Here is a 26,208-nt window from a genome sequence, read left to right on the forward strand (position 1 = left end):
TCAGGAAATAATCTATGCTGAAAATAGCTGGAAATTTGCAATGAATCCAATATGCTTATCCCATTCTCCCTTACCTAAGGATATTGATTTTTTCCCACTGTTAGAGACAGGACAGTAGGAGAGACAGCAGGCAAGCTTGCCAAACTCTGATCAATGGGGTTTTTTTGCTTCCTTTGGTCCCAAATGCTGAAAGAGTCTCTGCAGCTTCTACTAAGTTCAGGTAAGTCGATATCCTTGTTAAAATACCTATATAATAATGCTCACTTGCAATGGATAGCCTTACTACTTACTGGCAGGACTCACCAAAGCAAAGCAGAGAAAAGGATTTTCACAATCTTCGTACCTATGACTGCAACAATTAAAATGAATACTATAAAAATGAAACCTGCTGCTCCCTGGCCCAGATAGATGGGGATTTATCCTGCAGTGCCTTGAAAATCTTCAGAGGTAAAGACTACACAACCTTTCATTTCCATATTTTACTGTTACAAGTAAGAAAAAGATATTTGCATATATCAAATTAGAATCTCTTTCAATTCATGTCTATTTTCTCAGAAAAGATCCAAGACCACGAATTGCAGTGCAATGAATGAGAAAATGTTTTGGTTTGGACATCATTTCTAGGTTTTTACAAACCCATCTTCATTTTGCCAAACTACTGCAGGATTATATGTGAGTATTTGGAGACCACTGCAAAAATACCCCTACATTTACTTTAGAATCAGTTCTCTGAGTCACAGAAAGAGAGAGGAATAAGGAAGAGGAAAAAAAAAAAAAAAAAAAACCCAAAAAAACAAAACAAAAAAAAAAAAAACCCAAACAAACAAAAAAAAAAAAAAAACAAACACCACCAGCACAATCCCAAAATGAAAAATAGAAAAGCAGTTGCTGCATGTCACAATTTTTCTCCGGATAGTTTGCTGCAAGCTACAGATACACATTCATTACCATAGCTCCATAGCTTCATAATTACCACTAAAACCAATGGAAGAAGAAACACAAGCCACAAAACTGACAGTTTGAATAAAGAGGTCCTGCGAATAATGCTGAAAGCTATTTGCATTTCTCACCCACATAAAGAATTCAACACAAGCCTTTTGAGGATATTCTGTCTATCCCTTGAGTGATGAAGCAGGAACAGGATTTTCAATCACTAGTTAAAATTTTACCTTCAAAGTTTTCTATTTTGAAATGGAAAAAGTATGGCCCAGGAAGTCTATAATAATTTATTATGTTGTTGTCTAACTTGCTACCATTTTTCTCCATACAAATTATGTTAAATATTTTTTGGGAAAAAAAATATACATATAATTTCTTATTCACAAAAGACATTTTTGCAGACATCCTAAACTTCTACTGACACTTAGAGAAAAATTCATCACTTATTCATCAGTTCCACCAAGTTTTAAAATGTACAGGGGTAGGGAAGAAATTTACTATCTTCAGATGGCAATTATACATTGTGAAAAATCCTTGCGCCACCAGGTGGGGAACGTAATTTTAAAATGGGAGAAGTCAGCTAAGAGAGGCCACTTTCATGTGCATAATTGCTCTCTCATCAGTGTAATCTCAACAGTTTCATTTCCTAGTCCAACCATTGCCTGCCTCTGCCCAGAAAGCTCTGCTACATTCATATAATTTCTTCTACAGAGAGGCAAAACCAATTCACAGCCAGTGACAGGCCACTAATAACTGTAGGATACAGCAGACTGCATAATGCCTGCCTTATATTTTTACTAATATCTTCCAAAAAATCACCTGGTTTGATGTGGAAGGATGCTTTTCACTGCAAATAGTTGTAAATTTGTGTAGTCTGTCTCAATCTCAAATGTTAATAAGCACTGAGAATTTGCAAAAACAAGATCCCAGTAATAAACCAGTGGAAATTTCAGTTACGCTGCTGTTGATCAACAATTTAGAAAAGTCACTAACTTACTGCTTCCTTTCAACACAATTCATTACCTCTGTGTTTGAAATAATCAAGAAGTTTCACAATTTACTTTCTTGGGTTTCTTATTCTATATTTTTGAAAATGAAGATATGGACATCCAGTTAACATTCAGCAACAGATTCATATTTCTTTGAATTTACAAACCTTCAAGCTTTTATGTGTGCCAACTTTATACAACATTGCTTAGCAATGCCAAACATACGAAATTTGGAAAATAACTTATGGTCCCTAGCACTGTAATAAGACATTGTTCCAGAATGCATGAAAAACTGCCACCAGCTCACTTCTAATTCACCCTTGCCACATATGAATATAAATCAAACAGCATTTTAAAGGTTTATTCTATTGTTGTTTACTCATATTGCATTGTTAAACAAAACCAACCAACCAAACACCTAAATCATTAAATACCCAAGGCAAAAGCATGTTCAGAGCACAAGGTCCTCTTCCCAATTCCTAAGTGCAAAAAGGCACTTGTAACTACTTTTTTCCCCCATCAAAAATTTAGACCAAATATGAAACTGTGAAGACCACAACAGCCTCATGTGGGGTAAGTTGTTTAAGCTGTATATTGAAAAGATACTGAAAGCCAAGATGGTGCCTTGCTTCTGCTGTACCCAGTCACTCTCTTCCACCAGGGTCTGCTCTCCTGCGCCAGCACAAGTAGTTCTGCAGCTGCTTTACACATCAAAGACCTAAAATATTTTTAAGCCAGCTCAGTTCTCTAATCTAGTTCATCATTATATGTTTACCTAAATGCTTGTGTTTGCCCTGGAGTATGGCTGGTTCAGGTTGGGTGGTGGTTGTCACAATTGGATTTTTTTGCCTTGAATCATTTCATTGACACAGTTTATATCACAGCCTCAGAAACAACTCGTACTGGCAGAAGTTTGTGAGGTTTTACCTGTGGAAGAGAGATACCAAAAAGAACTGCCAAGGAGTCAGCTTTAGAAATATAAAATCAGCTTTCACTGAAACACAGCTTTCAGTTTTACCCTTAGCTCATAATGCTGAACTAAAACTCTCTTTTACCTTTACCAGGAAAAATTAAGTCAATCAAAATATAACTATACAAGAAAATGGATAAAAAACTTCAGCATATCTATTAACAGTTCCTCTTTCTGGGCATAAAGCCTAGATAAAAAGCTGGCAAAAGGAACAGAAGACTATTATTGTCAGGACTTGTTTTCATACTCAGAAGACTAGCATGTTATATTCAACTACTACAAATTCTCCCATCTTTGAACTCTGTACCTTTTCTGCAAGACTGTACATCTCTGGCAGACAGACCTGGTTTTTTGTGGCAACTTTATACTTTCACTGTTTTTACACATATGAACTTCTAGTGCTAGAGAAAATAAATGCTAAATCTCAGCCCTTTCTGAATTTCATAGAGCAATGCAGCTCATAACACAAGTATCTTCGTAAAACTATCTTTAAAACTGAAGGATATATTTCACATATATTTCCTGATTATGCTTCCAAGGAACATCCATTTCTAAATGTTCCCATGTTTGAACACACAGAGAACAACACCCTCCAACAACTCCCAGGTATGGCAATTGTGTGCTTGCTAGGACACCACTTGCTAGGACACATTGGCTTAAGTATCAAGAGCAGGTAGAACAAACAAAGAATTCTCATTATGTAAAATATCATAGGTTGAAAGCATGAGAGACATCAATATGGCAACTTCCTGAATATGTGGCTATGCCAGGAAGAGTGTTGCTAATCCAATCTACGCTTAATTTGGCATTGTGGAACAACAAATTCAACAAAAAGCCCACAAAGAGAAAACAAACAAAGAAAAAAAAACCCACAACCCCCCCCCAAAAAAGCCAAACACAAAACCAAACATGATAGAATCTGTTTTACACTCTGTAAACTAAAGTCTCTACAACTGTGAACATTCTCATTGATTTTTACATGTAGGCGTGTGTATGTGCATGTCCTTGTGTGTCTCAGTATATATATGCATATATGTGTACACGCACATATGTGTGTATGCATATATACACGGTACTACTGCTCAAAGATGTATTTTGAATCTCTAGGATTTTCCAGAAAGAATGTTTTATTTCAGAAATGAAGAGGCTTGGGAGCAAGAGCTCTACTGTACTGCAGAGTACAGTACTATTGAGTTACATTGTCTATAAAAACTGGGAGAACTCTTAACAGAATCCAAAGGCCCATGTCTCAACATTTAGGTATCTATTACAAGTAGATCACAAATATCAGAGTTTCACGGGCTGTGATGTGCATTTACCCCCAACTGAAGCACTTCTATACACTTCTTAAAAAGTTACACAATGTGCTGGTTTGGGCTGATGTAGATTTAGCTTTCTTCACAGTGGCTGGTATGGGGCTGAACATCTCTCTATTTACCATGCTGAACACAGTCATGGTAAATAGAGAGATGTGTTTGTTACTGCTGAGCAGGGCTTACACAGAGCCAAGGCCTCTTCTGCTTTTTGTACTGCCATGCTGGAAAGGAAATTGGGAATGCATGGGAGGTTGAGAAGAGACAGAATGGAACAGGTGACCCAAAGCAACCACAGGGATATTCCAGACTATATGACATCATTCTTTGTATATACAGAAGGAGGAATGGGGGACATTTGGAATGATGACATTTGTCTGCCCAGGTAACTGTTACACATGATGGGGCCCTGCTCTCCTGGGCATGGCTGAACACCTGCCTGCCATGGGAAGCAGTGAAATCCTTGCTTTGCTTTGCTTGCATGCACAGCTTTTGCTTTCCCTATTAAACTGCCTTTATTTCAACCCGTGAGTTTTTCAGCTTCCACTCTCCTGATTCTCTCTCCAGTCCAACTCGTGGCTGCATGGGGCTTGCTTGATGGCTGGGGTTAAATATGACACAGATCTATTGGCAATGTGTTTTACCCTTCATCAGGGTAGGGTGTATAGGCATATTGGGAAAATGTACCATAAAGATACAATTCTGCTTGAATTTGGCCTTCTCCTCTATATACTGTATTTGTCGAACTACTGAAAAAACTTGCTGGGAGTCAGTGTGCAAAAATACTATTCTCTCTAGGCCTTAATTTAAAAAAAAAATTGTGTCAAGGACAATTTAAAAAGTCTTGCTGCCTCTGTTTGAAAAGTTCATGTGTACACCAAGCCAATTCTTTCTTCAGTTCTATTACTGTTACAAAGAATGTCACAAAGTACCACCTTTCACACTGGGATAAAAATACACTTACCTAATTAAACTCAAAATGTGCACAGCTGTTTCAACTTTTTTATACTTCTGAATTTTCAAGAGTATTACATGCATCTTTGAGTAAGTTATAAGAACAAATCACAGTACCATTCATTTGTAAGTTAGTGTTCCAGTAATGTTCACATTGTCCAGTAGTGTTCACATACAGAACTGCTGAGAGGCTTAAAACAGAAAAACACATTAAAGTTCTAATTTATATCTGTCATTCCTTCAGACACATCATGGAACAAGATGAAGTATAAAACAACACAAGGAAGTATAAGCTGCATTCTGAAACTTAAAAAACCCAACATTTCCTTTTGATATGATTTGTTATTTATATTATCAAAACCAAGCATCACTGCACGGGATGTTATACCATTTATACAAAAATACCTAGCAAATTGTCAAGCTGTCAGTTTTAACAAAAATGCTGTAGACCAATTGTAAGCTGTGGCAAATGTTATCCATACACGTAAAAACCTGAACCACTCATATACTAAAAAGGTACTCCTAACATGTATCTGGCAGATTCTTCTAAGAAGAGTTTCCTTCCAACTAGAGATGTTTTTCAGTGAATTCATATCCCAATTTCCTGTAAAATATTTCAAGAATTGCCTTAAGTCTGTAACTGTACAAACAGCTCAAGAAAATATTTTTTTCCTTTTATCTATGGAACAGAAATCTGAACAGTTAAAAATGGTAAAGGATTTTGCATACTGAGACACATGCCTTTTGGAATAAACTTTATTCAACACCTTTATCAGGCTTAAAAGCTGGATAACCAAGCTTATCAAGAAATTACATGAATATTTACATTTTTGAGGGAGACATGGAAAAGTAAGTATCTGCAAAAAGATGACACAAGCAATAGCAAATCCTACTCTACAACAACTCTAAAATAAACCGAGATCTTTGATAACTGATTTCAAAGGTGTCAATTTCACCTAACTTTAAACTCCTCTAAGAGATTTATGCTAAGATCCCTCTGTAGCAAATGAAAGATATACACATCAGGTGGTTGATTCATCTCATCAACTAAACATAACTGTTTAAGGTAGATGGGATGAAATTCATTATCAGAATGCCCATTTTTTTCCATTACTTTCAGTAATCTAGCTGCTTGTTTGAGTAAGATGCCCAGTTTTTAAATTGCTGCATATAAGCAATTTAAAAATTGCTGCATAAGATGAATCCCAGCCACACAGAGACTTGTTTCTGACAGTAACTTGTGTCTCACAGTAAGGTATGAATTAGATGACTTTGCAAGTATTTGGATTTGCTGGAAAATAATACACAATATAATTAACTAATAACAACTCTTCTGTCTAGCAATCACATTCAGTATGGCTTAAATGGAAAAATAAAAACAACCAGGAAAAAAAGCAGACATGAAAATTTTACCTAATAAGATGGGGACTTCATTGTTTTCTTTTGCATAGAATTTAAAATTCTCCAATCTAAATAAAATCTGGATCTGTTTATCCAGATGCCCCCAACAACCATGATGAAAGTCAATAGATTAAATAAACACACAGGCTTATAACACAATAATCTATACATATTTTATTGTATTTTTATTGAAATGTATTGCTTCCTACCTCACTTACTGAAAAAGTAAGGTTACACCAACTGAAAAAGTAAGGTTACATGGGAAACTGAGCAAAGACTAAAGAGAAGGAAGGAAGAGATTTGAGATACCACCTCATTCTGTTCAGCTCACTATCAAACCCCAGCAATGGGCATCCTTGAGAAATAGACCAGAAGCAAAATAAGACAAGACATCCAAATTGAACTGTCACATGATCCTCCAATGAGAAAAATATTTAAATCCACAGCTTTCTTCACCAAATTCTCTCTAAAAATCCTTTTCAGGATAAACTAAAGCTTTTATAAATTCTCCTTGAGATGGGAAGTAGAAAGAGAATCAAAATACACATGAATTTGTAAATAATAATCAACAAAACCTACCCACAAATTACATTTACATATCCTCTTCTCCCAATTTAATAACTTGGCACATTGCTCTCCATAAAAATACACAGACTAGTTGTCTGAAAGTGGTATCACATAGTTAGTAACACTGTACTATCTCTCTAGTCAGGGGTAAAAATCATTTACCCCTGCTGTGTAGATTAAATTGTGGAGAACCTAGAGAGATACTGGGCAGTTACCCAGGACAACAACTTTCTTCAGCAGAATAAATAGCAAATGCAGACATATGAATCTGTCTGAAACCACAGGGTGTTTAAATTCGAACTCTTTCAGCTGGAATAGATACAACAGACCAAGGAAAGACTAAGTTTAAACAATCCTTGATAGAGCTTTGAAATCTGGCTTCTATGAGAAAGCAAGCAACTGAACCAAGGCCACACAAGAAACTAAACCCCAAGACCCAAATGAAAAGAGCAAACAGCTTTAAATGACCATCAAAGAACTGGTAAAATAGCAAAGAGGGTCTTTAGGAAATATCCAAGACAGAAAGATGTCACATAGTGGCACAAGAAATTCACACAGCACACTATATACTGAGCAGCAAAGTAAAGAAGAACAAGAAATAGTAAGATTTAGAAATAGTAAGGATTTGCTAAGGTACTAATACAGCTAGCATCTTGCATATAGAATAGAATGGAAAAGGCAGAAATAAACTCACCAAAACTATTCTAAGTCCTGCAGTTCAGATGTCATAAGAACATAGTTTAGCTTAATGTAACTCATTTAACATTACTTAAAACAAAAACGAAAGAAGAATTCCAGCAAACAAATGCCAGTAACATTGTACTAAAAGACATTTAGAAGATGATAAATTAGTCTGATTAAATGACTAATCTTATTCTATTGAAAGTATTTGTTCATTATCATTATTATCTCTTCCAAAGAGATAATAATATAATGATTATTATAGATGAAAATAATTGCTGTACAACTTGTATAAGTTTTACAGAAATAACTATTTCTGAGAAGTACATTGTTGATTTATAACTTACTATGGTAGTAAAACAGTACTATTTTTTTCCCTCAAGGTAGCAGTCTAAAGTCACCATGGAACCTATAAAATTATTAGATGCTACATCCCACCCCTCAGCATTAAAATAACTCTTTAGAAGCTGGATCAGCACCATACACTTGATAGAAAAGAAGTACAGAAAACTGTTTTCACATTCCCTTTCATGTAAACAACTTGTGCTATGACTTTAAGCTACTTACAAGCCCTTGTGAGTACAACTCTACTCAGGTTAGGAAAAATTCATAATATGGACTAGTTCATGTTACTTATAAAGTGGCTGGTTTTCTTTTAGTCCAAGATTTTTTTTTCCTCCTCCTCTCCTGTCTAGTATTAAGTTATCTCTTATGGTGAGAATTGTATAATTGCCACTGGAACATTTTTCTGGAGATAAATACAGATATCTTCATGCTTTCTTACTTTGTTTCACATAATTTCCAGTTTTACCCCCAAGTATAATGCTATCTCACACACAACATGGTATTAAGTATATTTCAAATGTCAGGTGACAGTAAACTAGACAAACTTCTTATTTAATAAAACCTATAAAAATTAAATCATTTGAACATCTTTTTGTAAGGCAGTTTCTGTCAAGTATTTATAATGTTCTTCCTTGAGGTTTATCCAGGTATCTTTTTAGTCACCAGGTGCTCACAATGAAACACAATTTCTAAACAGAGCTGTCCTGTGGGTTACACACAGGGACAGTGCTGCCTGCCTGTCCAACCTATATTCTCCCTGTGGATTCCATCTCTAATTGGACTGGACTTTTTGCTGATACACAATATAATAAACTTATGTCTACACTACAACCAAATTTTCACAATTGTATTTCATTGCTATCTTTCACTCTCAGAGTGAACACTTGTATTAAACAACTTTCAGAAGATCCTCTGGTTAAAATATCAGTATTGATGTACTGAAAGGATTATTTAACTTTTGTTACCTTTCTATTCAAATCAGCAAATCCCCTCCAGGAGCCATCTGTTCCATGAATGGTAAAACTAGCACAAGATCAGTTTTCCATTATTTTTCTGTTTCCCCTCACCATTACACAGTACCTTCAGTTTCCTATTCTCTGGGTTATCTAAACACACCAAACTGCTGTCACACAACAGCATATACTGCAGCTTATTTTGGAAATTTGGAAAAATTCAGCTGAATTTAAAAACTTTTCCCACCAAGACTGAATTATTTTGCTACTTGATATCCATCACCAAATTTTCACAAACATTGAAAGAAGCTAAACTCTCAAACATGCTTGAAATTGGTGAAATGTTTCAGATTCTATTTTTGGAGGAATAAAGTACTGCTGGGAAATCTCATAATCAGTTTGACCATATAGCATCATAATGGCTAAAAAGAAAGTATTTCTGAAAATACAACACACTCCCTCATCTTAATTTACCTTTCCCAAAACAAAAATGTTTTAAGTAAGTGAAAATATTATGTCTCCATAATAGGCAATGCAGCTACTGCAGGTCTCTACATGAGAAATCATACCAGACTATTGATTTATGCAATGCTCTCACAAGATATGGTTATAAAGAGAAGCAGTGACCAGTTCTAGACAAGAAATCTGGTTAGCATAACACTGTACACAGACGCAGTGTGTAGTCCATAAACATAAATGAAGATCAACGAATATTTTCTCCTCCACAGCAGAGAAGATGAGGGAGTAAAATAAGATGTCCAATTGCCACGGAAATGGGAGTTTCTTCAAAACACCGCAGCAAGAAAAGTCCTCAACACTGGCACAAAAAGCTAAATAAACAAAATTGTTCTGTGCATCAGTTTTCTAACATTTGAAAAAAATTTTGTTTCAGAAAGATCAAGTTAGCTCACCAACTAAGGTAGAACTTTCTTGCCTGCTTCTTAATGACACCTGAGGGATCTACTCATAGTTTCTCAAGAGCTTTTAAAGATCAGTCAAGTTCTCAAGCAATTATGATGGGACTGTCAATTCCATCCAATCTCAAAATTAAGTTAATTTCCCAGAGTTCATCTAAATTGTCTCTATACATATACAGTTATATACATCTCTTGATCTGCTGGCAATATATCCTTTTTTTCCTAAATCACAATCCCTTTTTTGAAACAAAGAAATGGAAGGTATAATTGAAAGGAAACATCATTCTCTATAACAATGGACAATTGCTGTGTCTCTTCTGGGAAGGCCTTTGAGATAGCACAATAATAAAGACTGTCACCACTAACTTGGAGCAGATTGTTTCTAGTGACTTATGAGCTGGGAAAAGACTTCAGGATTCATTACCAATTCCCTAAAGCAGTCTTTTCCTCAACTTTTAATGTATTAAGTGTAAACACATCTGTTTAATACATTTGGTATTCTAAACACACACATTGCTGGATTTTTTAGTTCAGGGAGATAACCAATTAAAAGGAATTTAATTAGTGTGATAGTAGAATGCAACCTAGTATGAAGTAAAATTAAAAACCATCACAATTACAAAACATAATTATATAAGCCCCTCTCTAAACAAAAAGCAGTGTCTACAGTTATTTTATGATGACACAAGGTTCAAAAAATGGCATTAGCAAATTGATTCAGCCAAGCCCAAATACAAACATTTTGGTACATACAGTGGTGTGTTTTTATCTGAACCATTTTGCATAATATTGCTTAGTCAAATTTAAACTATAAGCATCAAATGCTATTTTTGATATTTATTGTCTTGTTTCTGCACTGTATTTTCTGCTCAAAGAAGGGTGGGTTGCATCTCAAACTACTCAAAACTATTACCTGTCAATTCAGAAGAAAGCTATTTCTGCCATTCTAAGATGAAAACAATCTCTCACTTCTCTTTCTCTTTTTGGTTTGGGGGGGTTTTTTGTGCATTGATAGGTAGGCAGTTTTTTTGGTTTTTAATAGCCTTTAACATCTACTTAAATCATACAAAAAAGCACCATTAAAAAGTCTAGTCCAAGCACTGCTTAAGTCTACAGGGTCTGATTTCTCCTTCAAGACTTGTCCTAAAATACTCTGTCAGTTCATCTTATTCCTTGTGAACAGGCTTCCTTTCAAAAAGCCCACTGTCACACCCAGAACTAACCAAGCACCTTGAAGGTGGCCTCCAGTGCATGGTGCTGTTTGCAAAGCCTCTTTAGCATTCTTAAATTATTATGACATTGGAAGGACTAATATCTTAGCCTGTCATTTTAAATATTACTCAAGCATATATTTTAAATACAAAGACATCTGCACTCTATCCTTGTTCTCTTTTCTGACTGCAGACAGACAAGGATCACTGCTTCCATGATTTTGCCTGTGGAGTAGAACTGACAAGTAATGTCCCAAAAGACCACTTACTTGAGAGACTGCAACCTGTAAGGGACATTTTATCCTCAATCCTGCATCCAAATAACTGGATAAAGAGGTAGAAAAAGATCTGCCAAAGTTCCAGCTCTGATATGAACTTCTATGTACAAAGACAGGGTATAAGAATAATAATAAATATAGTATAAGCAAAAATTATATTTTAAAAAGTATTTAAATATACAGAACACTACTCTCAAACAAAAAATTTCCTGCAAAATGTTAAAAACCCAAAAGATATCAGTGAAAACAAAATAGGCATCTAACAGAGGAAAAAGAAGAAATAAATGTAGATGGGATAAGAAAAATTACAATTCAGTGTGCCTGAGGGCCATGGCAGCATGGTTTTGACACCTCTGACACCTCTATTTTTAAACTGATGTTTAAAAGAGCAGAATAAATTCTCATCAACAGCTTCTCTTCCCAGCTGTAAGTGAACAAAACAAATTGATTATTTCAGAGAAGCTGAAAAAAAGATGGCACATAACTAGTTACACCAAACTCTTACTACACTTTATATACCCCAGCTATCACTCACAGATCCAATGTCACTCAGAAATTGTGCAATGCTTCAGCAATATTTGGATAAGGAATTAAGGCAGCCTTGCAATCCTCTTACCTTTGCTCACTAAGAGCTATAAGCATGTCTTCCAAGGTATGTGACTTGAATATTTAACATATTACAAGGTCTCACTCTTGAAGCCATTTTAGGATTTAGCGATTTCTAGGGAATAAGTATCAATCATTATCATTCTGGCACTAGGAATTCACAAGCAACAATTTCAAAAATGGCAAAATTAATTATGTTCAACTGCCAAATGCCTGAGTTCTTGACTCTTAATTCAGAGGAACAACCAGCAGCTCCCCTCATGGCTTGGACCTTTTAATTAGTTATCACAGCCTGCAGGCAAAATATTCTCACAGGTGTAAAGCCTTCACATGTGGTGGTGGTAATTGATACTGTTTACATACACCTTTCTAAAAATTTAAACATACATTTCCTTATCTATAAGGATATTCTACATATAGATGAATAAGTTACTACATTACTGCAGCTAGTTTATTTTTGCACCAACTTAACCCACAGTAACCACCATGTGTTGAGAACAGGCAACATCAAAATAGGGAGGCAACCAACTACTGCAGAGTAGCTCGTGACTTACACCTTGTTCCTTACTTCATTGCAACTTCCCTGTCTGCTCCAAGAGTAACCATGAAGAAGGAAGTCACTGGACTAAAAGTTACATGCAGGAGTACTTACCACAAATATAGGATTACCTATTATTATAGGATAATAGGATTACCTATAGGTAATATATAAACACCTAGATAGATAGATAGATAGATACACCTATATATATATATATATATTTATATATATTTATATGTACATAAATACCTATAGGATTACCTATATTACAGGATACCACTACTTATACAAGTTTGCAGATTTCTTGACTTCACTTTGCAAGACCAAAGTCAGCTACAATAATAAAAAAAAGGGGCAAAGATTAACATCTCAATAGCCACCACCTCCACTGATTGATGACAATCAGTGCTCAATCACAACAGCTGAAAAGCTGGGGAGGGTGGAAGGGAGGTTTGGGATTTTTTATCTTTTACATTTCACAGAACTGGACTATAATATCTTTTTATCTCTACATTCATCAGCAACTTACACTTGAATTAAGCCTATCTGCTTTAAAAATACCATAAGCACACTTCTGATGGTTTCAGAGTAAACTATATGACCAGTTTCAGGTTTATATTAATATATTTCAACAAACTGTATGACAATGCTATGTATCTAATAAGCAGTGACCTCATACTAATCTCTAATAATCTAAATCTATGGTAATTAGTTTTCTTTCCTTGAAATTATGACAATTGGGAAGGGTGGATTTGCAAGAAATTTAATTTCAAAGGAGCATGGGGATGGGGGAGTCTAATAGCTTGGTAGTTCATGTTCAAAAATGAAATTTGGTAAGAAATAACGGTGAATCTTAGCCTTAGCTTGTGAAAAAAGCTGTAGATTTAGATGGTCATGTAATTATGTTAATAAAGTGCCTTGTGTAATTATCAGGTAGTCGTTGACAAAATGGCACACACAGTCTTTAGAGATTATATTTTTAATCAAAGTTCCATGCAAACAGTTCAAGTTTGTTTTTTCCAATTCAATATTCTACTGCTGCCTCCACACAGCAATGCAGTTAAGATGCATCACACTTCATTAAGTCCAAGCACAAAGAGCAGAAAACATTATTGTACTTCATAAATCCTGTTAATAATTTTTGTATTGCAATGCAACTTCAGAAGATGATTTTTGTTGTAAGTAACAAATCACAATGTTTAAAATATTCTAAGAACTTCTGTTCTACTTGGACAGAGCCCATAGCATGCCTATTCTAATTGCTTTCACTCTGACACAGTTCATAAAAATTTTATTTCAAAATGTTACTACCCATCAAAAGAAGCTGGAGATGAGAAGAAATACAGGTAAGAAAAATTAGTTTCTGTTGGCTCTTGCTCAGTGCGAGCCTTCAGGGTCTGAAAAGTTCTTGAATTCAGAAAGGGCCTTTGATAAGAAAGCCAAATCTAGACGCTCAAGCCACAGATCATTTTTCTTTGAACAAAATGTCCAAAGAAGGACTAGCTCTGCAGTGCTTGGCAAATGTAAGTAGAAAGAATGCTAAATTACAGGATAACCAAGAAAACCAACTTTTCCCTTGAGTTAAGGCAGTCCTCAGGCAGCTCACCACAAGAAATATTAATCCCCAAAGGACCAGAGGTTTTTGCAGTGTTGATACTTCCCTGTATTAATTGGGCTGAATCATTCTAAATTCCTTCCTTTAGAATTCTTCAAATAATATTTGATGAAGGAAGAGTATTGAGACATTACAACAAGTCATAAATTCAGTTCTTGTTGAGAGATTTAGTAAAGGAAAGAAGGCAGCTGAACATCTCAGTTCTGGAAATAGAAGTTGATTGTAATACAACATGAGTGATTATGGAGAAAAGAAAGAAAGCGAGGGAAAAATCAGCCAGATGGAGTAAATATATTCTCTTCATTTTAAGCTTAAGTCCTCAGAAATGGAGGGATAAAACCCTTTCGGTGGCAATTATTTTTTCCAAATTTGGCTAAACTTTGTTGACACCAGCAAGAAACTCCTACATACAACTGGTGCTGCCAGAGCTAAGGAATGTAAAGCCCGGGACAATCTGCTTTACATTAAGCATAAATTTTTTTTCTTAGCTTTTTCAAGCCTATAATAGAGATTCAAATGAAAAAGAACTGCCAACTGTTGAACTACATCAAACTAGGGACATTGCTTCTTTTAATTTATTTAAGCATTTGTCTTAATAAATAAATAAATTGGTCTAAAAATTTTAATATTCCATGATTATTTGGTATGTGATGCCAAAAGTTGCTACAATGACTAACAAACAAATGAAATTAACTTCTGAGATCTGTGACAGGCCTGTCTCATTTATCATTAAATGAAGATATGACCAAATAGGAAGGTGACCCCTATTAATTAGTTTTATTTTAATTTTTTAAAAATTGTTAAAAGTTAGTCAGACAAGTATACAAGACAATCCTCATACAGGAAGAAAAATTAAAATAATATGATGTAGTCATAATCCTTTAGATTCTGATCACCCTCCTTCACTTTTTTCACTTGTTTACACTATGTTTAGAGTTGCAGAATAAGTGATAATGAAGCAAGGTGGTTTCAAAAAAGATTAAAAATGTGTGGAAGAGGGTATGAAGGAAAGACAGAACTATGAAAATAGGACTAGGCTTACTTAGCTAGTATCTTAACCTCCTATTAATAGTCTCCTCAGCTTTCATGATGGCCAAATTACAGAAGCTTTCCAAATCTTAGCAGTCTCTTCCAACCAGCATTTCTGATACCTGCAATGGTTTTCTTATTACTCTTTTTATTAAGAGAATCTGGATTTGCATTTGCTGTTTCATTTCCCAAAATTCTGATCTAAATTTATCTTCTGCAATATAAACAACACAAAAATTATCCATATACAACTTAACAACACTGATTCCATATCTGCAAGTTTCTTGCCTTAATTTATATCTGAACTCCATTTGAAAATGCCATTAATTTCTCCTAAAATCAAATACAAAATTGATTTGATGTTCTTTTCTGTTCTCCAAAAGCAGCGCAAAAAAGAACAGCAAATCCACCCCATCTATGGACTTCAGACCTGCTCACATCAGATTTTCACTGTGTATCAGCTGAACATTTTCTTCTTCTACCCTGAAGGGTAGAGAGGGATGGGAGAAAAACCCTTAGCTTCTCTTCAGCAAGTTTGCAATTTTTATCAAGCAGATTTGTAAGCAGCTAACTGAGGTACAATGATTTCGAGTATAAAATTACAACTTCATTTTCTATAAAAACACATGCTAAAATCAAGATAATTTGCAATTTAATCAACAACAGTACATATTTATTCTACTTTTACCCATCAATAGAATGTGAACAGAATTAACTTCTCATTCCCAAATAAATCTTTTAGCTATTCTATCATTCTCCTTTCTGTGTGCTTTTATTAATGCTTTGTAAACAATCTACTGCTAGATTTGTGAAGCTTGTAACTTCTGCACTAGGAACCTAAGCCCTGATCCACATGTAGAACTGAGATTTGTGGAGAGATGTGATCATGGTATTAATCCACCAATGATTTCCAGAATGTTTGAATTACAACTTGAATATAAAAAAGGAGAAGATTCCACTCAGCCTATTATGAAAATAACTTTAAAAATGAAGTACTACAAGGACTTCCTTGAACCTCAGTGTGAAGGGTAGCAATGCTGATTATGAATATTAGATAAATGAGCCATGTAATCTGCTAAAAAAATAGCACTGACTGATTCAAAAGAATCTGAGCAGTGACTAACATACAACAGACACTGGTTATGTCCACTTTATCTCATGGCCACTGCTTCTCTGGGCATGGAACAGAATCCAGAGCCAGTAAGTGTTTTATACAACGCACTCAAGCAAATATTCTGAATTATAAAACTAACAGAGAACTTTCTTCCAGCACCCAGCAACTCTTTGAACTTTCCAAGTCACATTCATTTAACCATTCTAACACTCCATGGCTGCCTGCTATGATTAGAAGTTTATCCAACAGGTGAGTAGTCTCAAAACAAGCATTCTGCTGCTATATAATCCTAGGTTCAGACCCATACAGATCTTTCCAGCTGCTATTTTATCATGTGAACTAAACATTAAACAGAACATGCTTCCTAAAACAGAGTAGGGTACCCTTCACAATTCTCCTTGATATCAGCTCTGAAAGGTGTCTGAAAGTGATTCCGCACAGCCCTCTGACCATTAAGGTGTAAACCTTTCTGCAGTTAAACGACACTGAGGAAAAGTGATGATCTACAGAGTCTTCTGTTTTGTCATACAAACAGATGCAGTTATGGAGCTCTAGACAGAAATACACTGTGCTAGAACCAAAACACAGCTGCAGTAAAATATAGCTGCAATAAAAGCAGATACACATTTTCAATTTAGAACTGTAACTTCTCAATGTCTTATATAAAAAGGCTGGGCAGATGAAAAGGAAAGCCACTGATAATATTGGTTCAATCAATCTCAAAAACCCTATAACAAAACAACTTTCAACCTGGCTGCACTTAAAATTCCACCTCTTTTGTGTGTGTCTGACACAATACATGAGACTTTCAGTCTGACCAGAGATGTACAGTTTTGGTTGTACTTTTCTATCAATTTAGACTGAGATGTCTTACAAAATTGCAGGTAGGCATGATTTAATGTTTATATGTTCATAGCATTGGTAGTTCAATCAATTATGATTAAATGCTGTACCAGCATAAGAGATGGTAGTAATGGACCCCTTCCTATGGAATTTATGTCAAAAATTAAACAGAAAATGAGTAGGGTGGGCACTTCTAGAGACTACAAAACAACAACATGCTTAAAGTTCTCTACAGTCAGAAATAGCTGACTGGGATCAGATTGTAAATGTCTGTTTACATGTGCAACAACACACAACTTTATAGAGCCTGAAAAAGATTAGGATAATTCAAGTTTAATTGATATGTGTAAAAGATATCCTGGGAAATACAAAAAAGCTATACAATTTTCACATTAGAATGAAGCACCTCCTGGGCTTAGAACTTTCATTTCTGTCTTGCATAAGTTCAAAAACAAAACAATAAAGAAAGATCTGAATAAAGAAAGTATCTAACCGCACACATTGCTTAAGAAAAAGAAAACACAGTGTGACTATAAATATTCAAAAATTCCTCCGAATATTATTGTAGAATGGCTTGGGTAGGAAGGGATGTTAAGATTATCTAGTTCCAAGCTCCATGGGCTAAGACATCTTTCACTACACCAGGCTGCTCAGAGACCCATCTAACTTGACCTTGAATACTTCTAGGGACAAGGCATCCAGAACTTCTCTGATTCCAGAGCCCCACCACCCCCCTGCCCGCATAAATAATTTCTTCCTCATATTTAATCTAAGTCTACTCTCTTTCAGTTTGAAGCCATACCCCCTTGTCCTGCAACTACAGCCCCTCGTAAAAAGTCCTTCTCCAGCTCTCTTATAGTCCCCTTTATGTTCAGAAAGGTGCACTAAGGTCTCCCCAGAGCTTTTTCTTCTCCAGGTTGAACAATCCCAACGCTTCCAACCTTTCCTCATAGGGGAGGTGGTCCACTCCTCTAATCTGTGCAGTGGTTTTGGTTCATCAGTTTCAGATCTCCCATGCAAAACCACCACAACCCTCTTCATAACCTTCCTCAGGATTGACTCCAACAGGTCCATGACCTTCTTGTGCTCAGGACCCAAGAGCTGGACACAGTACTTCAGGTAAGGTCTTATCAGAGAGTGAGGTATTATCTCAGGTATTTCTTTTTCAATAAGACCTATACACATGATATTCAGAGACCATCCCAAGAAGAGGTCCCTCAAATTTAATCTTGCATTGTGCCAGGCCAGCTGCAGATTTCTTTGTATGAATTCTTGTTTTCTTTCACCCTAAGTCCCTGCCTACCAAGTTCTGCTGGAATTGTTCTACAAGTGCCACCTGTAGAACATTTCTCCATGAATTCAGGACAAATGAGCATAATTATTTAGCAGGTTTATTGTTTTCCACTCTGACAGCAAGGTGGGAGTGTCTCCCACTCTATGCATTTCTATCCTTTTCAACCAACATAAAGGAAGAAACTGTGTAAGAGATCTTCAAGGGATTTGGAATATGAGTGGTCCCATTCTCATACAGAAGGTACAAAATGCCTATCTGTGAATACAAGAATTTTCTTAAAGCAGTTCATTGGTGTGGTTGTTGCAGAATTAAAGTCTGAATCTCTAAAAGGTCTTTCTCCATTATATTGCTCACTTCACTAGTTTTTTTTAATCAAAATACACCATAAGAGTCTGAAACAAAGGCACTTCTCTAAAGACAATATTTTTTAAGAACATTAGTTACAGACAAGTGATCTGCCTTTATTATACTGTTAGCCTGCAGATTCTCATAGCAAGAGATTAACAAGAGTTACTATTTCCAGAAGGACTGATTGAGGAAAAGAAAACAGAGCAGTATTATAAGATTCTTTTACAAAGCAAAATAATTTCAGCCATATCCCACTTACAGTCACACAACACTTCTTCACAGGCAGTTTACTACTCTAGTAAGATCAAGGTAAGTTTGGGTCAGTTTTCAGATTTGAGAGACTCCAGAAAATTGAATTCTCTCTATTTTGGATGAGCATGCAGCTTGTAAACACAGAAGCAACGTTCTTAGTAAATCTTAGAGCAGACCTTCTCTTTTTAAAAAGCTGACAGGAAAAATTAATTTCAGAGATTTCTCAGCATTTTAGCATATGCTTCACATTCATCTGACATTTTGTTGTAACTTTGTCATGGTTTAGCCCCAGCCAACAACCAAGTACCACACATTCAATTTCTCACCTTCCCCACTGGGAACAAGAATGACAAAAAAAGGAAATAAAACTCATGGGTCAATGTAAAAACAGTCTGACGACTGAAACAAAATAAAATATTATATTATTTCAGTATTATAGTATTATAATTTATATAATATAAAATTATATACATATAGTTGCTATTATTAGTAGCAATTGTAATTAAAAGAATGTGGGGCAGAATAAAACTCAAGAAAAACAAATGATGCTCACTGCAGTTGCTTATCACCTGCTGAAAGATGCCCAGCCAGTCCACGAGTGGCCATTGGCACCTCCTGGCCAAATTACCCCAATGGTATGGAATATCCCTTGGGCTAGTTCCAGGCAGCCATTCTGTATGTACTCTACGGCCCCAGCTCGTTGTGCAGCTCCTCGCTGGCAGAGCATGGAAAACTGAAAAGTTCTTGATTTAGAGTATACACTCCTCAGCAATAACTAAATCCTTAGCGTGTTATCAACATTTCTGTCATCCTAAATTCAAAACACAGCACTGTACCAGCTACGAGAAAGAGAATTAACTCTATCCCAAACAAAATCAGGACAAACTTTCACCAAGAGCACTTGAAATGTACAAAATGGACAGTACCTTTATCCTCAGCTATGGCGAGATATAATCATTAAGATCACAAATGCTCCAGTCTTTGGCATACACAGACTGTATGCCAAAGTACACAGAGTTACAAGAAGACCACAGCATGCATTTACACAGTACATATTAACCATCATCAGAGAGAAAGTAAATTAATCTTAATTTCATTAAGGTTGTTAAAAAGCAAGGCATAATAAAATTCAGAAACAGTAGATAAAAGTTCTTCAGCTCTCCCTAAAAATTCACTAGGTACTACACTTGTAGTAGCTGTAGGACTAAATAGAGTGAGTGTGTTTGTTTAAATACTGGCATAGTTTTGAACTAATTGCTGTAGAAATGATGCAAATAAGTTTCTGTTCTTCCAATTTTCCTGAACTCCTGTAAATCTTTGACAGAAATATAAATGCTTTTCAAGGGCAATTTTGAGCTTATACTTGAAAGTACATTTAGACTTCTCCACATTTAGAACGGACTAAGGATAAGGAAAGGTTGTTGAGACAAGAGTGCCCCTCAGTGGCAGCAGTTAATATAAAATACAATTATACGATACTTTAAAATAATATCTGGAATATTTATATTCATCACTCAAGGACAATTGCACCATTAAATCACATTGTTTCAATACTGCATCATTACAAAGACTCTGAAGGGGTTTAGCACACACAATTTCATAATGAATAAATTTAAATATGTAGATCACGAGGTAAAAATATTTACTATGAAACAACAGTTGCTAACTATTTATAGCTGAGTGTTTTGTGGATGGGTGTGCGTGTATTTTTTAACTTTAAATATAACAGTTTACTGTTATATTTAAAGAAGAAAGATGGAATTTTGCATAAAGACTTCTCACAACAATTCTGCAGCATTCAAATTGTTTGTTTTCTTCAGTGTCATGAGCAGTAAAAAAACATGCAGTAGTTCTTTGAGAACTTCAAAAACTACAGGATCTGAATTTCCTGGAAGGCTTGCTCTGTGTACCAGGTTGTGTTAATTTGCTCAAAGACTAAAACTATGTCATGCTTTGTACTGCAGACACACATATTGCTTTCAAAGTCTGTCTTGGAACCTGTCTAGGTTCCTTCATCCACCCTGTGATGATTACAGATTCATGGCAGAATTGGAATGGAGCTGTTATACTTTATATGTTCATTAGCACTTGTTCTCTAATCTAGTTATTTCAATATTCTTGTTAATTTAAATAAAAACAGGCCTTGAAGCATAACTATAGTTTAAATATTTTAAGGCTAAATCATCTCCATTATATTTACCATCGATAGCTGCAAAAAATATAGCCATGGTTGATGACGCAATATTTGCATCAGCAATTATTTTACTTCTGTGCTTGGGAAGGTCATGGAACAGATCCTCCTAGAAGCTATGGCAAGGCTCATGTAGGAGAGGGAGGTGATTTTGAGATGGCCAGCATGGCTTCAACAAGGACAAGTCCTTCCTGACCATAGTGACCTTCTATGAAGGACTGACTACATCAGCAGACAATGGAAGGACGACAAATGTCATTCATCAAGAGTTCTGGAAAGCCTTTGGCATGGTTCCCCAAAACAGTAATTAATGAGTGGACTGCTAGATGGATAGGAAGTTGATTGGATGGTTGCATCCAGAGGGTAGTGATCAATGGCTCAAAGTCCCGATGGACACCAGCGACAAATAGTGTCCCTCAGGGATCCATACTGAGACCAGTGTTATTTAATATATACATTAATGACATTAATGGAGGGATCAGTCTAAATAAATTGCAGATGACACCAAGCTGAGGGATGCAGTTGGCACACCTGGAAGATGAGATGCCATCCAGAGAGACCTGTACAAGCTCAAGAAATGGGCCCATGGGAATCTCACTCAGTTTAACAAGACCAAGAGCAAGGTGCTGCACCTGGGTCAGGGAACCCCTGGTATCAACAGAGGCTGGGAATGAACAGATGGAGAGCAGCCCTGGAGAGAAGGACTCAGAGGTGCGGGTGGGTGAGAGGATGTGATCCAGCCATGGGCACCCACAGCACAGAAACCCAAATGGCTCCTGGGCTCCAAAGCAGCGTGGGCAGCAGGGCAAGGGAGGGGATTCTGCCCCTCTGCTTCCCTCTGATGAGACCCCACCTGGAACCCTGCATCCAGCTCTAGAGTCCCACCACAGGAAGGCCATCAACCTGTTGGACTGAGTCCAGAGGATTACCAACAAGATGATCAGAGGGATGGAGCACCTCTCCTGTTAGGGGAGGCTGAGAGAATTTGGTTTATTCAGCCTGGAGAAGAGAAGGCTCTAGAGTGACCTAATAGTGGCTTTCCAGTACCTGAAGGGAGCCCCTGAGCAAGATGGAGAAGAACTTTCAACAACAGCACATAGTGACTGGACAAGGGGGAATGGTTTGAAACTGGAAAAGGTAGGTTTAGATAAGACATTGGGAAAAAAATCTTTACTGTGAGGGTGGTGAGGTACTGGAACAGGTCATCCATCCCTGGGAGTGTTTAAGGTCAAGATGGATGAGACTGTGAGCAACTAGGTCTAGAGAAAGGCCCCCCTGTGGGGGACGGGGGGGGGTGTTGAAAATAGATTATATTTAAGATCCCTTTCAATCCAGTCCATTCTGTGATTCAATGATTTCACACAACAGTATAATAATGCAATAATTTACTACCTTCTAAGAATGATAACCAACACGCAGGAATCTGAAACCATCTCAGAGTTTCACTAAAGAAATGCTTCTCAGGTACATCTTGAGAAATTATCTCCAAGCAAAGTAGTTCTACTTAATAATTGTAGCTTTGTCTTTATCCTCCAACATGATATTGTTCACAGTGAGATCTCAATGAACAATCCTTTTCTCTTTATGCAAATAACGAAGAGCTAGACAAAGCTAAAAACCAAACAGAAAGAGCCTCACAAAGATTCTTAACTACAACCTAAATTAAGACATATTAAATTCACAGCTATGTATTAGTGATTGATATAATAAACATTACTTCATCATTTATTAGCTTAAAAACATGGTGCTACTAATTACAGGTAGGAAAATCCTGGCAAAAATAATGGAGGCACTTACTCAGATAAATATATGCCATATTCCTCTTCTGTAAACTGTTGTTGCTTTTCCTTGAAATAGTGAAACTGGTCTCCCAATGGCACCCCCTCCATGAGATCCATCACTATATACAACCTGTCATCTCATAAAAGAAATTAATAGAATACTGTATTTATATAGAAACAATTTTTAAATAGAGTATTTGAGCTTAAAATGTATTTTAAAAGCTGTTATTTTTTAGTCTTTAAAAATTGTATTTGTACAGATAGATACACCTTAATCTCATTCCATTCTTTTTTGTTTTCCTTTTTCCTCAGTTTATGTCAGGAACTATAAGGAAACCACTGCCTGATAATCACTGAGCAGGCAGGTGTATGTAGGTAACTCTTTATTGAAAAGCAAATTAAAACAATATGGCTGGCAATCTGTATCATTCACTCTACTACTCACCATAGTTTTTCTCCCTATTTAGTATTTCAATTGTACACTTTGGATCTTTAGAGGAGAATAATGATGCTTGCTACATATTTACATTGCATCTAGTTTTACTAATAGATAAACAAATACAAACACTATTTCTCATTATTTTTTTCAATTTTAAAGGAATATAAGCCTGTTTGAACTTCTACCAGCTCTGGAAGAAAGATTATTGCTCAAATTTGACATGCTCCTGCCAACCTGTAAATGGTTTTATTATATATTTCTATTTCTTCATTATGCATAATGTGATAATTCTGTGCATTTATACTCACTTTCCAAGAAGGTTCTGTAATACCATACAACATTTGGATGATAAAGCTACAATGAGGAAAGAAATGCAGATGCTTAGAATAGTTTAACTGATGGCACAGTATTTAAAATATTTAGCTACACGTAGGAAGGAAGGATATTACAAAGATTCCACAAACTTATCTAGGAAGTCCAGTGCACCTTCCTTCACTGTTACCCCAAATGCAGAGAAATGTTGCACATTACCAGAGTAATCAGCAGGAAAAGAGGGTAGTATTCCTGGCTAAACACCCCCAGCTCCCTCAACCACTGCTCACAGGACTTGTGCTCCAGACCCTCCACCAGCTCCACTCCCCTTCTCTGGACCAGCTCAAAAACCTCATTGTCCCTCTTGTAGAGAGAGGCTCAGAACTAAAGACAAGATTTAAGGTGCTGCCTCAGCAGTGCCAAGCACAGGGTGACAATCACTGCCCTGGTCCTGCTGGCCACACTGTGCTGATACAGGCCAGGATGTCTTTGGCCTTCTTAGGCACACTGCCGGCTCATGTTCAGGCAGCTGCCAACCAGCATCCCCAGGTCTCCTTTTCCACCAGGCAGCTTCCTACATGAGAACTCACAGTCAGTAATTCAGAATGCCAGCATATCATACTAGAGTTCATGAGAAACACCTGCCCTTTGATGATGGCTAATTCAGAGACAATAATTTTACACTGCTATCTCTGTCATTTTTGTCCTTTCCAAATGCTGGATTGTGTAAATTGACTTCTTTCATTGCCAGGAGATGTTGTCCATAATGCTTTCTAACCTATAACCAAGGTAAAACCTTTGAACAATAAATATAGGATGGGGACAGGAAGAATGGTATTATGGCTACCAGATTAGTTATCAGAGTCCAAAATTTTCTCACAGAATATGTAATCATTGCTTTTTTTTGTGTATGATGTGATTAGTAGAAGAACTACAATCCAACAGTACAGGTTAGCAGTACACTTCTGAACTTGCATGCTATTTGAAGCAATATTATCTGTGCTCAGTGTTGCCTTTCAGATGAAACATGCTTGAATTTTTGTGGTTTTACACAGATTGATTAGCCTTTGCAATAGACAAATGCTGTTAGTGGAAAGGAATTAAGAGAAAATAAGGTAGGAAACCTAAAAGATACACTGGTCAATCATAAAATACAACATGGAACAAACAAAATCACAGCAAACATAACAAGCTCAGATTCTCAAAGGCATTTTTGCACCTACATTTCCCAACTGAAATTCAAAGGACAGTTGTGCCTAGAAGAGATATTAGACCCTCTTCATGAAGCTTCTCCTCAAATCTGTAAAATAATAGCAAAAGAAAATTTTACCTTATATACACTTCCAAAAGCTCCACTGCCAAGGTGCTCTAAAATTGTATAACTCCTATATGATTTCTGGGTGCCTTATTCTGATTCATGTTCTCAGTACTTTCAGCGATTTGCTTCAATACATCCTCCTAGTCATAAATTAAATGACAAATTTAAAATATTTTATGCCTTTCTTGTACTAAGAATGTGCAAGAATACAACTTTTTAAAACTGTGAAGATTTAAGGTTTTTACTTACCTTTAAAACAGATACTGACAGGTGGCTAATATGTATGCTTTGATGCAACTCATCTTTAGCTCTATTTGTCAAGACTCAATGATGTGGCAGATTTATAGCTGAGCAAACAAAGACTGTCATGAATTAAGATCACTAAAGTAGCATGGCAGAAGGAAGATGAAAATTACATCATTGAAAACACACACAGTGGGGCAGCAGAGAAACCACACAAGCACTGCAAATATTCTAAAAAAAAAATCTGTGAAACTCAAAAAGGATATTCCAATATCTGCAACTCTATTTCATCCCAGTAACATTTTCAAAGGCAATGCAGGTAGTAGTATGAGAAGCTGAACAAGGTTTCATAAACTTCTTGTCCAAAACAGACTTAGTTTTCATATGTGATCATTAAGCCCATTATTAATTCATATGGCTTCATGTTCAACCCAACTACAGCTGCTTGGTAGCTCTTGTGAGTTATTTCCTACACATTCTGCTGGAATCTAAAAACCTCAATGGGCAATAAATTAAGCTCCTTACAGTTGTGTGAGGCAACTATACTGAGCATATGCTCCAGTTTGTTAGACTACATGTCAGTTCCATATACCTACCCACCAGGAAGGTTTGTATTTATCTCATCCTTAAGATGAAGGGCACTTTAAAATCTCCTTGCAGTAGAAAGGCACCTACTGTACTGAATCTGCTCTCCAATTCTAATCTAGAAGAACTGTGCTGAGAAAGATGACAGTAGAATGATTTTTTTTTTTGGTGGAAATGCC

At 36.2% G+C, this 26,208-nt stretch overlaps 1 protein-coding gene across 1 annotated transcript in view; it reads right to left on the minus strand.

Annotated features, from left to right (window-relative positions):
* The window catches only part of NEK10 (NIMA related kinase 10), a 77,506-nt gene that overhangs the window by 36,801 nt on the left and 14,497 nt on the right, over window positions 1-26,208 (minus strand). Inside the window, 10 exon segments of the mRNA XM_054274059.1 lie at window positions 2,228-2,247; window positions 12,943-12,998; window positions 22,860-22,962; window positions 23,149-23,171; window positions 23,174-23,269; window positions 23,880-23,925; window positions 24,525-24,559; window positions 24,562-24,661; window positions 25,214-25,266; window positions 25,269-25,338. Of these exon segments, the coding sequence (XP_054130034.1) occupies window positions 2,228-2,247; window positions 12,943-12,998; window positions 22,860-22,962; window positions 23,149-23,171; window positions 23,174-23,269; window positions 23,880-23,925; window positions 24,525-24,559; window positions 24,562-24,661; window positions 25,214-25,266; window positions 25,269-25,338 (602 nt within the window).

This window comes from Melozone crissalis, unplaced genomic scaffold, assembly GCF_028551555.1.
Source record: "Melozone crissalis strain CALT ecotype California unplaced genomic scaffold, PUWL_Pcris_2 ptg000016l_1, whole genome shotgun sequence".
NCBI lineage: Eukaryota > Metazoa > Chordata > Aves > Passeriformes > Passerellidae > Melozone > Melozone crissalis.